The sequence below is a fragment of the Corvus cornix genome, chromosome 2 (assembly GCF_000738735.6).
Source record: "Corvus cornix cornix isolate S_Up_H32 chromosome 2, ASM73873v5, whole genome shotgun sequence".
Taxonomy (NCBI): domain Eukaryota; kingdom Metazoa; phylum Chordata; class Aves; order Passeriformes; family Corvidae; genus Corvus; species Corvus cornix.
The window spans coordinates 68,661,497-68,675,987 of record NC_046333.1 but is presented as its reverse complement, the minus strand read 5'-3'; the positions used below and the strand labels follow the sequence as shown (position 1 = coordinate 68,675,987).

Sequence of the window (14,491 nt, the reverse complement as noted above, 5' to 3'; positions counted from 1 at the left end):
CCCTTATCAGCTTGGGCACATGCCTACAGCATCTTTCCCACAGACACCCAGAGGGAGCAGGACAGTACCAGGAACCCAAGGAGACACACAGGATCCCATTTCAGGACATAACTTTGCAGCTTAGTGCTGCAGTGTGCGGGTACAAGTCCAGAGGCTGGACACCTGGTGTGACACTCAGGGACGGAAAGGGCTGCGCGGATGTGGGATTTATTTTCTCCTGGTGGAAGGGTAACCCACGGGGACGTGACTGACCCAGCTACAGCACGCAAGGACAGATCCGTATCGTGTCCAGCTACTCCCCTTGCATTGGAAAAGAGCGAGTGCCGAGAGGGTCCGCGAGGGCTGGACAAGGAGGGGGGCCGAGGGAAGTCGCCTTTCTCACCTTGCTCACGACGTTTTGGACGAGGCCGGCTCTGATGCGGTAGTGCCACTCGCGGCAGCCGCACTCGCTGGCGTTGCCCCCCGCAGGGGTGGGCAGCACGGGCGGCGGGAAGATGCTCCCGTTGCCGCTGTGGTTGGCGTGGATAGGCGCCAGGGTCCCGCTCCAGTTGCCCTGCCCGTCCGCCTCCCGGCACCAGAAATCGGGCTGGTCCAGGAGGAAGGAGTCCGAGAACTTGCTGAAGCCGATGACGAGAGCCGGGACCCAGGTGAGCAGCACCAGGGTCCGCTGGTACCGGCCGCCCAGCCCCCCAAGAAAGGGTAGCACCGAGCCGTCATAGTCGAGGAGCAGCGGGCTGCAGGCGGCGGCGGGCGGCGGCACCGGCACCGCCTGGATCTCGGCCCCGGCGGCGTTGGCGGGGGGCGGCCCCGAGGGGGCGGCGGCGCCCCCCCCCACGGCCCCCGGCACCGAGCCGTTCTCCTCCGGCAGCGGCCGGCCCCCGCCGCCCGCCTCACGGCGTCGGTCTATCGCCATCCAGCCGCCCGGGGAGGCTCACATAGGGGGGGGCCGGGGCAGCCCCGGCTCCCTCGCGAGTCCTTCCCTCCCTCTGCTCCGCTCACGCACACACACACCTTGCAACGTAAGATATTGCACACACGCTCCCAGCCGGACCGGCAGGAGACCGATGGGGGAGGGAGAGAGGGAGGAGGGGAAGAAGGACAGGGGCGAAGAAAGGGGGAGGCACCGAGGGAGCCCCTCGCTCGCTCCGTTCCTCACCCGCACCCTGCGGCCACGAAACCGCTGCAGCTGCCGGCGGTGCCCCCCCTCTCCTCGCCTGTGCGTCAAGCTGCACTCATCCCAGCTCTCCCTTCCCCCTTCCGAGAGGCACCGCCGAAAATAAAAGGAAGGATCCAGCCGGATCCGAGCATGCAATGGGCCAAAGGAGAGGAGGGAGAAGGCGGGGAGGTTGGAAGAGAAAAGAGAAAAAAAGAGAGAAACCAGCCACCCCGCGAACCAAGCCCTGCAACAACAAACCAAGCAAAACCGGTGCAGCAAGGCACCGAACACGCCTCCTCTCCCGGTTTTGGTGAGGAGGGGGAGGAGGGACAAGAGGGAAGGCAAAGGAAGGAGGAGAAGAAAATAACAGCTCCCGACACGGCTTTCCCACTTCCCGCACAGCTAAGGGCTCCCCCCCGGTCGCGGCAGCAGCGGCGGCGGCAGCCCCAGCACCTCCCCGCCGACCCCTCGCAGCCCCGCGTCCCGCACATCTGGCTCTGCAGCAAGGGGCCCCGCCGACCCCTCCGCGGCCCGGGCTGCGGATGCGGACACCACCGCCGCCACCGCTGCTGCCGCCGCCGTACGCCTCCCGCGGCAGCCCGCTCGCCGCGCCGTGCCGCCGGCCGCACCTCCGGAGGCGGACAGGCAAACCCGCCCGGCTCCTCGCCCTCCGCCTCCCGGCAGCCCCCACCTGCCGGCCCGGCGCCGGCGCCACCGCCGCCCGCTCTGCCCCCGCGGTGCCTGGCGGCCGCACCTGCTCCCACCACGCCGCCGGCCCGGCCCGGCCCGGCCCCCCCGCCAGGGACCCGCCGCCGCCGGGGGCGGGACGGCGCCGCGGGGCGGGGAGGGCGCGGGGCGGCTTCGCGGGGGCTCCGCGCCGCCCCGCGGCCGCGCTGCGCTCCGGCGGGCCGGGGCAGGTAGGGCGGCGGAGCGGGCAGGGCGAGGGCTGGGGGAGGAGGAGGAGGAGGAGGCGGAGGCGGCGGCCGCGGCCGTGGCAGCGACGGCGACGGCGGCGCTCCCGCTCCACAGCGCGCTAGGTCCGTATCAATTATTTACACGGTATATGTGCCTTTAATAACGCAGCGCGGCTGCAGCGGGCTGGGCGGGAGCGCACCGCATCGCCGAGCCGCAGGAACACCCTGTGGCTGAAGAAAGGACGAGACTTGGAGGGAAGAACCGAAAGGTGAAGGGGGCATTTCTGAGGCCTAGATGGCTGCGAGGAGACGTGCCTGCATCGCTTCAGTCAGCCTGTCACATTAGTACACACTTTGAAGAAAATTATATCCTGTTAGCACCTGACGTTAATTGTAAAACAGGCATTTAAAATTTGTGAAGGTTATTTTTATGTTAAGCTAAATTTACTTTAGCGTGTAAGTGCCTCAGACTATTTTCATCGTGGAGCACAGCCTGTGCATTACTGAACTGTGCGGTTATTTTTTCCTTTGTAAGAAAGGAAGGAGAGAAAACAGATCAATATATGCTTGTACACATGAACACAGCTAGTGAACAGAAAATGCCTGTGTGCATTAGAAGAGGATGGGTGTCATTGCCAAATATAAATGGAAGAGCCAGTTGTTGATGTAACTTCATTTACTTGATCTGGTCTCTGCTAGCAAGTTATTGTACATCATTAATGCCTTAAATCTATCCCCCTTTAGCTCCTTGTCTTACAGAGGACACCAGTTTTGCATCTACACCACTTCAGTGTGTCTCTGTGTCCCTTTTGTGGGGCTTCCCTCAGTTCTGCTCTGAGGAACACTCAGTACTTCAGAGGGCCTACAGCCTCTCCAGGTGACACTTCATCCTCCTCTATGAATATTCCTTACTGAAATGTGAATGTGGTGGTCTCTGCCAAGGAAAGTCTCCTCTTTCTGTGTTGCAGTGTCCTTTTACATCTGATGGCTGCCATCACCTCCCTGTGCCATGTTTTCTTTACGATGACCAGCTGCAATTTGTCCACTTCTCCTGCAGTCTCTTTGGCCCCTGACTGCCTGCAGCTCTCCTCTGGTCTCACCTCTGCTGGTGCCTGCAGCCTGTGCTGAGCAGTGCCCCAGTCTCTGTGCATGCAGGGGATAACCCTGCTTGCAAAAACAACTCCTCTCACTGCTTTTCAGTCATGTTCTTTGCTTTCCAAGCAACTTCTTAGTGTTACCTTGAATTCTTATCTCATCCTCTGATATGTTCACAATTGCTCCCCAATTAATGCCAGCTCTGAAGGCTGCAGACGAACCATCCTGGAACTGGAATTGCATTTATAACCCTCTTGCTTGTAAACCACTGACAACTGCTGTTTACAAACTTTCATACCCCCTGCCCAAATTTTTCAAATAAACTGAACTCCCTTCCTCGTAAGCACATGCATAGAGCCTAACCAAGGCACAGATGAGTAGAGTCCATGCCCCCTTCTTCCATAACATGGTCTGCTCCTCATTGCCAAGGGAAATTTGGCCAGATTGTTCCAGTTTCTAGTTGACAAGTTTGTATTAATAGTTGCTTATCCTATTGTTTCCTTCTACCTGTTTACAAATTGTGTGTCTATTTGTACTAGATGCTTTCTAGTAGGGGCGAAAATCTGGCTTATTTATTTATTTTCAAATGCCACCTTTAAAGACAGACATCAGTTTGCTTATTTCTTGGCCATCTTCTCTGGATTCTCAGAGAGAACTACTAGTGTTTCCAATGCTGTTTGAGCCACTTCCTTCACTACCCTGGCATGAAGTGCAGCCAGACTGTTGGTTTGAACATCTCTAGGTTACCTAAGTACTCTAGTAACTGGCTCTGCCCCGGTGTGGGCTGAAGCCTTATTCCCTTGTCATTAATGTGTATTATGTCAGTCACCTGATCACAAGTGACCTCTTTTAGCCAAGACTGGTGCAAAGAAGGCCTGAGACAGTCTGAGTCTTCTCCGGCATCAGTCAATAGCTTTCTCTCTCTGATGAGTAATCCACTTGCTTTTGACTTCCTCTTACCACTGATGTACTTATGAAACGATTTCTCATTACTTGGGATACTCTTGCTAGTTAAGTTTTATTTGTTGTATTGGCTTTTTTTTGGTGTGTTTGTCCTTACCTATTCTTGCTGAGCAGCACTTTGCACTCATCCCATGGAAACCTGATCTGCTTTCTCTGTGCTTGCTTTTTGTGAGCTCATGATTAGCCCAATTGCTTGCTTCCTAACATTGCGAAATTTCTTCTGCAACTGGATCATTTGTGGCAGGTCTTCTAGAAACTCCCAGCTACCACTCACTGTCTTTTCCCACAGAGGGGAAAAGGCTTCATCATGGCTTGGGACTGGCAGAGAGAAATGTTGAGGGGAAGAGAACTTTAGGAGTGGAGGTCTCGAGTTGAAGTTCTGAGGAAAGAGAAATTTGACTGAAGAAAGCAAAGAATTGAAAACTGGGAAGAGATGGGAAGGAAAAGAAGAGCCCTTAGAGAAGCAAGTAGGTGTAGTAGATCTGTAGAAAGAGAACAAAATCATACAGTACAATGAAAAGCCTGTAATGAGAGGTTACAACCCTTACTCAAGCTGATCAAACATTTTCATCCCAAACACGTTTTCTGGGCTGCTTCTACATCCTGAGTTTTTGTTTGGAACTGAAAAATTTCAAAGATAGCATATTCCTGAGGGTTACATATTTTTACATAGTAGGAGTTCTGCCCTTGAAACAGTGATCCTCAAGAGACTGTTTGTAAGTAGAAGAAAGTTGTAGACAAAAGAGGAAAGAAAACACATATCTAAGAACTAAGAAATAAATTTTTAATGAAATAACTAGTATCAAAGCAAAACTTTATGGAAAATATGTTTCAAATAAGAGAAATGCCTTTACATATTCCTGTGAAAACTGGTTTTAGTTTAAATGAGGACATGAAAAATGTTTGAAAGGAATATTCCAGCTGTCTGGTAGAAACTGCACGTGAACAAATGCTGAAGTTAAGCATCAAGACTCTCTCTCCTGAGCAAGGCTTCATGAGGAGCTACATTTTGTGATCAAGCAAGGTTTCTCCAACAGTGGCTCTTTGACCTCAGAGAGAAGAAACAGGATCTTTGGGGTAATCCTTCTACGAAAAGATACAGTTTAAAAGATAAGTTGCATTAAAGAAGAGAATGAATCAATGTATTTTGGCTGATTTTATCCACTTTCATTGAGCTTTATTAGAAAAATTGTGTACCATTATGACCTGGGTCATCAACAGTTTGGGGTGGAGGAAGAGAAGGTGACTATGGCCTGACAGGAGCAGTTTGATTGCCCTATTGCAGAGCAAGCCTCCTGTTGCAGAACAAACATCCTGTCTGTTGGCACCCACTGCAGCTCAAGAGGGCTTCAAGCCAGGACCCAGAGAAATATTATCATGTTTACACAAAGGAAGGGAAAAAAAAAAATCAAGCTCCCTTGGCGTTAATATTTTCACATTCTTGGAAGGCCAGCCACAGTACTTTGAAGAACTCCTGGCATAAATTCCTGGTTTATGTGGAATTTGCAGCAACTTCATTCCATAGCAACAACCGTAGCTATATTTTATTGCTTTATGGGATGCATGCTTCATTGCCTTTTTTGTCTAAAGGAATCCTCTACTGCAGAGGTGAAATTATGACAGTGTAATAAACCAAAACTACTTGGTACAGAGTTTGATTAATAAACTTACCTATTGGAATGAAGACTATTTATATACTGGAGAAAAGCATGGTGCCTTCATAGCATTACAAGAAAATTCAAGTTGAAAAGGATCAGGATGTCTCTAGTCTCCCCTTCTCTTGGAGCAGGATTGGCTATGGGGTTGGATCTGGATGTGCAGTGCTTTATCAAAATGCTGTAGGGAATTTTTCAGCTCAGGAGGGTCAGGTGAGTACTGTCAAAGCTGGATGAGGCAAGATAAACCAAAAGAAAGAAGAATGAGTTGAAAGTGGTAAAAGGGGCTAAAGCCACCTAGGGAACCGGTAGAAAACCCTGTGCTTATTTCAGTCTGCTCTCTTATGATCTTGATTGAATCAACAGCACTTGACTTTCACCATTGTTCTGATGTCAGCAAACATTGGTGAAACTCACTGGCAAGAAGTTCCATCCCTCCTGACGCTGATTCAAAAAAGATGACAACCTATTATTTGTGTCATTTACTCTGCTGGCAGAGGTATCTACCACATATGGGGAGAGAAGCAGCAGGAGAAGGGCTCCCATTCCCTGTCTCCTAGGGAAGCATGCTGAGGAATGTGGATGACTTCATGTATTATCCTAAAACCAGAGGAAATTATTTGCACACTAATTACTGGAAAAAATCATATGTGTTGCAAAGTCAAGCAATCTGACATTGGTAAATGCTGTAACTAAGGTTGCTTGGGCAATGTCAATTTGTGCCCTAGATCTAGCACGCGTGCATTCTGATGCAAACTTTAATGAATAGTGCATTATGCTACAACCTATAATTACATAATTGCTGACAATTTTTCTTGCAGATCTCCTGTTTTGTTCAGATAAAAATAAAAATAAATTTAAAAAGAATAGATGCTCACTTAAGAAGCTTGATTTTCAGCACTTGAAAGACCATTGAGAATATGTGTCTTAATGAGAAGCATTTCAATATTTTGTTTTCTCCTTGTTCAGTATGGAGCCCCATGACATATTTAATGCACTGTCTTCCATTCTGCTCTCAAAAACTAATGATTAATGTCCTCACAGGACTTCTTATAATTCTCCCTTTTGAAGTATCCAAGTGTTTCACAAATACTAGCACATTTATTTTCATGGTGTCTCTGTAAGGGGAAGGTTTATTGCCTTCTCATATTGGTAATCTCAGAGGCAGATAGGTTAAGGTAAAAACCTTGATGTTTTGGGTACTTGCAGCTCACAGAAATTTAGCATTCTAGAGCATGGTGCAGCATTATGCATTTTTGAAGCACAGCTCCTGTTGGCAACTGTGATTGTGCAGTGCTTTTGCAAATCAAATTCCAGAGTCTCAAGGCATGCGCTCACAAAATTAGACAAATGCAACTGGAATAACATCACATAGTGTTTTGAGGAAGAGAGAGAAGCCTGATTATCACTCCTGGGCAAAGTGATGGAGCAACTGATGCAGTACTGGATTAATAAAGAATTAAAACTAGGTAAGATAATTAGAGTAAGTTAACCTGGATTTAAGGAAAGTAAACCTTGTTATATTACCTTTTTTTTTTAATAAGTTTATGAATTTGGCTAATGATAGAGTACAATGGTACTGATGTGGACTCTTAATGACTGTACAGCAAGAAAGACAGAGATTCACAATCTGAACCAAGATGTTCTCACTGGTGCCAGCAGAAGAGTTTACCTCCACACTATATCCTAGCTAGAAATTAGTTCCCCTTCCAACCTGCATTTAGGGCAGTTCCTGCACGGACTGCCTGCTTTACAGTCATGTAAATCAGTGAGGTTCACTCTGAACAGCAACTTGAATTGCATAACCTTGCCCTGATAATTTCCTTGAGGAGTGTTGAGGGGCTCTCTCAGATACCTCTAGGGCTGTCAGCAGCCAGCCAGTTGACTTTCTAAGTTATGAATTTAATTCTCTGGAGAAGCAGTGACTCTTCATCCAGTCTCCCACCTCACTTGTGATTCACCTGCCTCTACAATTAACGAGGCAGTGCCATATAGGGAAGAGCTGCCTTCTCAGGAAGGTGACCCACATGTAAAGCAGGTCTATCCTGTTCACTCAATAAAGCAAACATTCTGCAGACAAAAAAGTAGTCACATAATTAAAGGCTTTTCTCACTGGACATACAAAAGTATGATACACTTTATATATATGTATATGTGTATAACACACAGACATTACCTGAACACACAGAGAAGCCAAATTAGACTTACACAAGCTATTTTACCTTGCGTAATTTCTGACTTTCAACTGCCTAATTTTGCATTCGTTGTGGTGTTTAAATGTAAAGCTTTTTTTCTGTGTATATATATTAAAACAATGCAAAAAACTAATGAGTGCTTACACAAGACAAGTTCTACAGTGTACATAATTTTTACACACACCTTGTTTGAATGCCTCAATGGAATGCAGTGAAAGCAAGCAGGAATTAAGTCCCTTCAATGGCTTTTTTTTTTTTAAACAGACTTCAAATGCTGGAGTTAAATAAATGAAATTAAATGAACAATTAAATTAAAGAGGCTTTGAGCTGGATTTCTGTTTCAAAAGACCAAAGTCTCTAACATTAATTTTACATTCCCTTGGTCATAACATGGTAGCTGAACATCTGATGTTGAAAAACCACTTGGTGCAAATATATGCATGTATTTTCTGCATCCTCCTCTAAGGCTGCTGACAGATTCTTAACAGAAATACTGAGGCTGAAATAGTAATACTTATTTCAGGAGTAGGTTGGGTACATTTTCACCTATAATGGGAGTCATAAGCGGCTACATGCAGATGTCTACCATCGCTTTCACTGTATAACTCAGTTTCCAAAGGGAAAGCAAAAAACCAAAGAGCACCTAGGACACTCCTGAAGGATTATTGAAAGAAAGGAATCAGGACACCCTGAGGGAACTCAGTGACTCAGACTGCAGTCCTCAGACAGATAAATTACACCTTGCATGCACATTAACTGTGCAAGCACATGTATGTGCTACAGAAAGTAACCCAACAAATGGCAGCTCAAAGACTAATTGTCTAAAATGTATGAATCACCAAGTCTTCCAAACTGCAGGATCTAACTGAAATACTTAATAAAAATGGAACCTATAATCAAGAACCTTATTTGCACATCAAATATTTGCCTTTGATTTTTTCTCCCCTTTACACCTGGTTAAGAAGCATTCTTGAGGCGGAGTTCTTCTTTCCCTGTTTGCTTCTATATTGTATATGCAAGCTCAGACTCACCTAGCATCCAAACAATTTTGCCCTGAGTCCAATGCTGACATGGGCTGGGAGCTAGCTCCAAGGTCCAATAGCAAGACTTGAGCCTCTTCTTCTATCCTTCAACACAGGACCAAACTGGATGTTACATGTGGAGAGGCTGAGAAGGGGCATAGTGTCAATTAAACCATGTTGTGTAGTCACTGATGTTGGCACATATACACTTGTCTATTTGTTGCCTGGCACTCACTGCTGCTTGCACCCTGCAAGACCTGATTGCAGTTAGAGTAGCTGGCCGTTGTAGGTCCCTTCCAACTCTTCTCTTCCAGAAATTACTGGGTTCCTTGCACAGACCTTGCTAAATTTGATCTGAATAAGCGAAGCCCTTGATACTCTCCCACTGCCCATCTGCAGTAGACAGCTGCACCTGTGGCTCACAGCTCAGCTCATAGTTCTCCTGAATAAATTCTTTTTCAAAATGTCAAGGAGAAGAGTATATTCTTTCTTGTCTACATACAAACCAAATATGACAGCGGATGTGAGGCTTAAAATGGAAATAAGAGCATTAATTAGTTCAAGTTGTGGAAAGAGCATGTTGATTTTGCTCAAGAAAATTGTTATGAAACAAAATAATAGTCTTAAGAACAAAAGAGAAAAAAGAGGTTGGGGGAAAAGTCATAACACAATATTTAATATTTTTGTTGTATTTTCTATCAACATTTGAAGATTTGAAAGATAAGAGGCTTTCACTGCTGCAGTTAAATAGTTTGTAATTATTTGGAACCCAAGCCAGCTTGTGCAAATACAGCTCTGCAGTGTGGTCAGTCTGGCAGACTTTGTCTCTTCAGGCATAACCACTGATTTATACCTTACCCCATAAAGGTCAAAACCCACTTTACAGCATGCTAGCAATGTTGTCTTGAGCTGTTAACCACTACCCTGGAAATGCCAAGCACTTCTATCATAATGGAGTTTTTTTACTTGAATTTATGCAGCTTGAAATCAAGGAGTCTGTGGATTACTGAAATAAAAAAAAAAAAAAAAAAGAGAGAAAGAGAGAGAGAAAGGGAGAGAAGGAGAGAGGTAGCCCCCTTTGTTCATCCACAGAGCTCTGTATCTTACACTACTAGAGCCTCAGGACCTAGTGCATCAGAAGTGAAGGGTGAAATTCCAGCTAATTTTGTTCTGGGCTGGTAGGGTCTGGCTGACACATGCAGCTTGCCAGGATGTTTGCTCAGCACACACCCAGCTAGCTGAAGAAAGGTAAGAAGCATTAGTCATACCATGTATACTGCAAAAAATAACCCACTGCAGACTTGTCCCAGCTTTTTTCCTTCTGCTGCCCAGTGAAGATGCTGAGTCTGAAAACACAGAAGACAATCTGGAAACTCAAGTTCCTTTGCAGCTGCAGACATCTAGTTAGAAATGTTTTGCTAGAATAGAAAAGCTGCCAGCAGCAAGCAGAGAATGAGAGGTTACACCTGGATTGAGAAGAAATGTTACAAGGGAGGAGTCAGCTTGGAGATGTTTGGCTTAAAAAATGAACAAACAGCAACAGAAAACCCCAGGCTTAAAAAACCCAAAGAAAACAGCAGACTGTAAACAATACCATGGAGAAACAAACCTTGTATAGGACGATGTTGAAAAACAAAATTACTTTCATCCATACAAGATTTCTGTTTGTGATTATGAGATAACAAAGGACTGTTCATGAGCAGCTTTTGCTGTGGCCTTTCCCTGCTTCCCATTACCCACTCAGCTGGTCAATGGATGGTCAGCCAGCAGAACAGGAAATCCTGATGGACTCAATCAGCAAGGAGGAGGCTGAGTCTTGCTGGCAAACCTGTTTGGTGTCAAACAAACATTCTTTTCAGTCATGGCAGGAGTCCAGCCATCTTCCTCAAGAAGATGTCAGCTGGGCAATGAGTTTTAAGCAGCCAGCATTTACAAAGTAAAAGGTCTGTACTGGTGATTGCAGATGTTGCAATTGCTCCTACTTGTGACGGCGCCATGGGAGAACATCAAAGGTTTCCACCAGTTTCGTGGTTGTTCGGAATGAGATAGGCAGTGAGCCCAAACCTACCTTGGCAAAAGCCTGTGTTGTGCAGCTTAGCTGTCCTGCCAGCTATCTTAAGCAGGACATTTCTTATCTCCAGTTCCTTTCCATAAGGATCAAGTGTTCCTGGTCATTTGGCTTTTGACAAAAGGCTCTGTATGGTTATTAGCTTTAACACTATTCCTGGGCTTTAGGCAGGAGGGAGATTGTTAGGCTAGTTTCACTGTAGTGTTGACCTACTCATGATCTGCTTATTCAGTGCCAGACTGTTATCCTGACCAGGCACCTCACTAGCTCCTGCTTAGTTTCAAAAGCCTACCTGGAGCAGACAATTAACTGATGCCTCGTTCAGCTTCTCTGCAACACACTTTTGTGATTAAGAACCCACTGGTAAAAGATGAAGATGTATTTGTGTAATTATGCAGGAATTCTCTGTTAACCTCTCTCAATTATTTTTAAAAGCATGTTGCTATGGGAAAATGGTTCTGGAGTCAGTTATTTTAAAGCTTTCTTCTTAGATACTTAAACACATCCTTCCACTATTTTCAGATTTGAGGGCAAACCTTTATCCAGCTGGTGAATGCAGATATAAAGGATGTTGTTCATTCTGCTGGGAATGAAGAATCGTACCCACAGCTCCAAGACCTCAAAGCAAACCAGTGCAATGCTTAATGAGCGTTGGCCTCTATTAAAATATGAAGAAAATTATGGATAGTAAGTTTTAAAATTTAGGATCAAATTTATTTTCCTCACCATCTTAAAAGTGGACAAAGTACGAACGGCACAAAGCTAATAATTACTTCTTTTAAAAACACAAAAAGAAGAATGGAGTCCAAGATGGACAAAGTTCAGGGGCTGCTGTTTTCTTTAAGTGAATTTACCTAAAACTCCTGTGAGCTTTAAATCAGACTTTTCATGCATAAGCTGCAGGGTCCTGAGTTGTGACTGATACTAGGCATCTATATTCCTTCCATTTTGAGGGATGGCTGCTACTGTCATGGAAAACATTAATGTCAGCTTCACCTTTTTGCAAAACAGTCAGCATTTGGTTTGGCTGAAGAAAAAATATTTTGAAATGGACCTAAGTGACCTTCTGCAAATTGATAGCTGGCTTGAAACAGGGAAAGTTGAGTCACCAGTTGTACAGGGTTGAAATCCAACCCATACATCTGTAGCACATCTTGCATAGCCAGTGTAATTGACGTTGTGACATTCTCAGGCTTTAAAAGAACTTTGAGAGCCTCTGATGGGGTTTTGACTGGCTGCCGTATGTTACATGTCATCTCTGGGAGCAGATGAATTTAGACATGTACTCCGTAGAGTGTGAGTATTTGGGGGTCTCTTGTTCTCTATGCATTTTCCTGGGAAATTTCCAGTTCCTCAGAAGGAAATTCTGGGATTCACGCTGTTCTGGTTGATGCGTTCCATGAGGTCGTTGATGGGAACAAGTGAATTCCTTCTCTCTTATTAACACGTCTATTCCTTTCAGGGTATCTGACACGGTCTTGATGAAGCCCATTGTACTTGCAACCCTCTTTTTAATTTAATCCAATATCCTGGGGAAATTTAAGCTCTTCTGGGGTGGGGGTGTAAGGACTCCATCGCTGATTTGACTGTCAGTATTTACTGAGTTTCTGAACCTCCTTCAACCTCGCACAGCAAGAAGAGTGCAACAAAGTTTTCAGAAGGGGAACCGGTTTGCTGCTGGCAGGATGTTGTGTTGTGTAGTGAGGAACAAACTGTGTAACATTTTACATTTCATGTCCCAATTTGTAGCCTCTCCTTGAAACATTAAAGTCAGTTCTTGTTGGGGTTTTTAGGAGTTCTCCTGGGTTTTTTTTTTCTGTTAAAGGAATTTTCCCCATACGTGCTGCTGGGGGGACAACTTGCGGGGTACTTCAGAAAAACAAAAGAGCTAGCCATTGTGGGAGGGGTGCATCTGGCTACTCTTTTGTTTCACCCGGGTGTGTGGGCAGTCGTCCCCTGGCGTTTGGACAGAGAGGGAGGCTGTTTTCGTTGGCCGCCCTACCCCCGCTGTTGCTTCAAGCCTTCACTACGTTGTAGCCGTGCTCGCTCTGCCTGCGCAGACCTCTGGGGTGTTCTCCGTTTGCATACATCACATCTTCCACCCGGGATTTGTGCTCGTTCCTGCCGTTCCAGCCTGCCGTTCCAGCCTGCTGTTCCCGAGGGTCCGGCTGGACACTGGGATCAGCTGCACAGGGGTTTGTGAAGCTTTTTTTGTCCCATCCCTTCCCGGGATCCCAGGGCACCGGTGCCGCGTGCTCCCCGAGCTCGCTCCGGAGCGCCCCCTGCAGCCGCGGGGGAACCATCGCACCTGCCCTGCTCACCGGGAGCCGCCAGCGCCCCTGCCGGCTGCGAGCGGAACTGCACCCGAGGGGAAAGGGCCCGACAGCCGAGAAGGCTGGGACTGGGTTTGTGTTTGCTGTTACTGCCAGAGTTGTTGTTGTTTTGTTTGACTTGTTATACACATATAGATATATAATAGCAAAGAACTGTTATTCCTATTTCCCACATCTTTGCCTAAAAGCCCCTTGATTTCAAAATTACAGTAACTCAGAGGGAAGGGGGGTTGCATCTGCCATTCCGAGGGAGGCTACTGCTTTCCTTAGCAGACACCTGTCTTTCAAACCAAGACAGTTCTGTTTTCAGATTTTGTTAACAATTTCAAAAGTATCCCCTGGGTAAATACTTTCTGCAACAGTTTCCTTGTGTGCCAAATTCCCAGCTTACGGCCCTCCCCAACAGCCTGACTGCAAAAGCTTTATTGTAATATTCTTTGCAATAATTTGATAAATCCTAGTGTTTGAAAGAATAATCCAGATCCTGAAAACACCTTCTATAACACAGTGAACGATCTGGGAGCATTCATGCTGTTACCCACCACTTGTACTTTCTTACAAAGTGCTATAATTTTGCCCATCATGGTTCAGTCCTTTTTTTTTTTTTTTGAAACTTCCCTTGTGGTTTTAAGAGCCATTTTTCCATTTTTCCATTATCTCATTTTAAACAAATGAGGTTGAGTATTTGTTGAGACTCTGAAACACCGGGGTCACAGTCTGCTTGCCCACAAGGCAGCTGAACAGAGTTTCAAGTCTGTCTCCACTTAAGGATGTATTTTCATCTTGTTCAGCATATAATGGCAGTGCCAGTAAGATTTTTTTTTCTTTTTCTTTTCTTTTTTTTCCAAGATAAGGTAAAGTGCGTTGTATTTCAATCAGGACGTTACCATTTCCCTTCTCCTTTCTGGAACTCAGAAAACTTAATGTATCACCAACTTTCTTGTTCACTTTGAAGAATCTCATCTATTTTGTAAGGATATACAAAAGCCCAACACCTCTAGAATTTGCCTCAAGCAGTATTTTTTTTTCCCAAAAAAAGAAAAAACAAAAACAATACAAAGGCTTTTTATGGGCACTTAGTTACAAGCAA

At 46.0% G+C, this 14,491-nt stretch overlaps 1 protein-coding gene across 2 annotated transcripts in view; it reads right to left on the bottom strand.

Moving 5' to 3' along the window:
- SLC22A23 (solute carrier family 22 member 23) overlaps positions 1–1,842 on the bottom strand; it is a 109,756-nt gene extending 107,914 nt beyond the window's left edge. The window contains exon 1 of one of the 2 annotated variants that reach the window (XM_010411286.4): positions 383–1,842. In XM_010411286.4, the coding sequence (XP_010409588.3) occupies positions 383–913 (531 nt within the window). In that variant the 5' untranslated portion in view covers positions 914–1,842. The remainder of the gene's footprint in view (positions 1–382) is intronic. The other variant, XM_010411285.4, reaches the window with a different exon arrangement.
- Between the last annotated feature and the right edge of the window lie 12,649 nt (positions 1,843–14,491).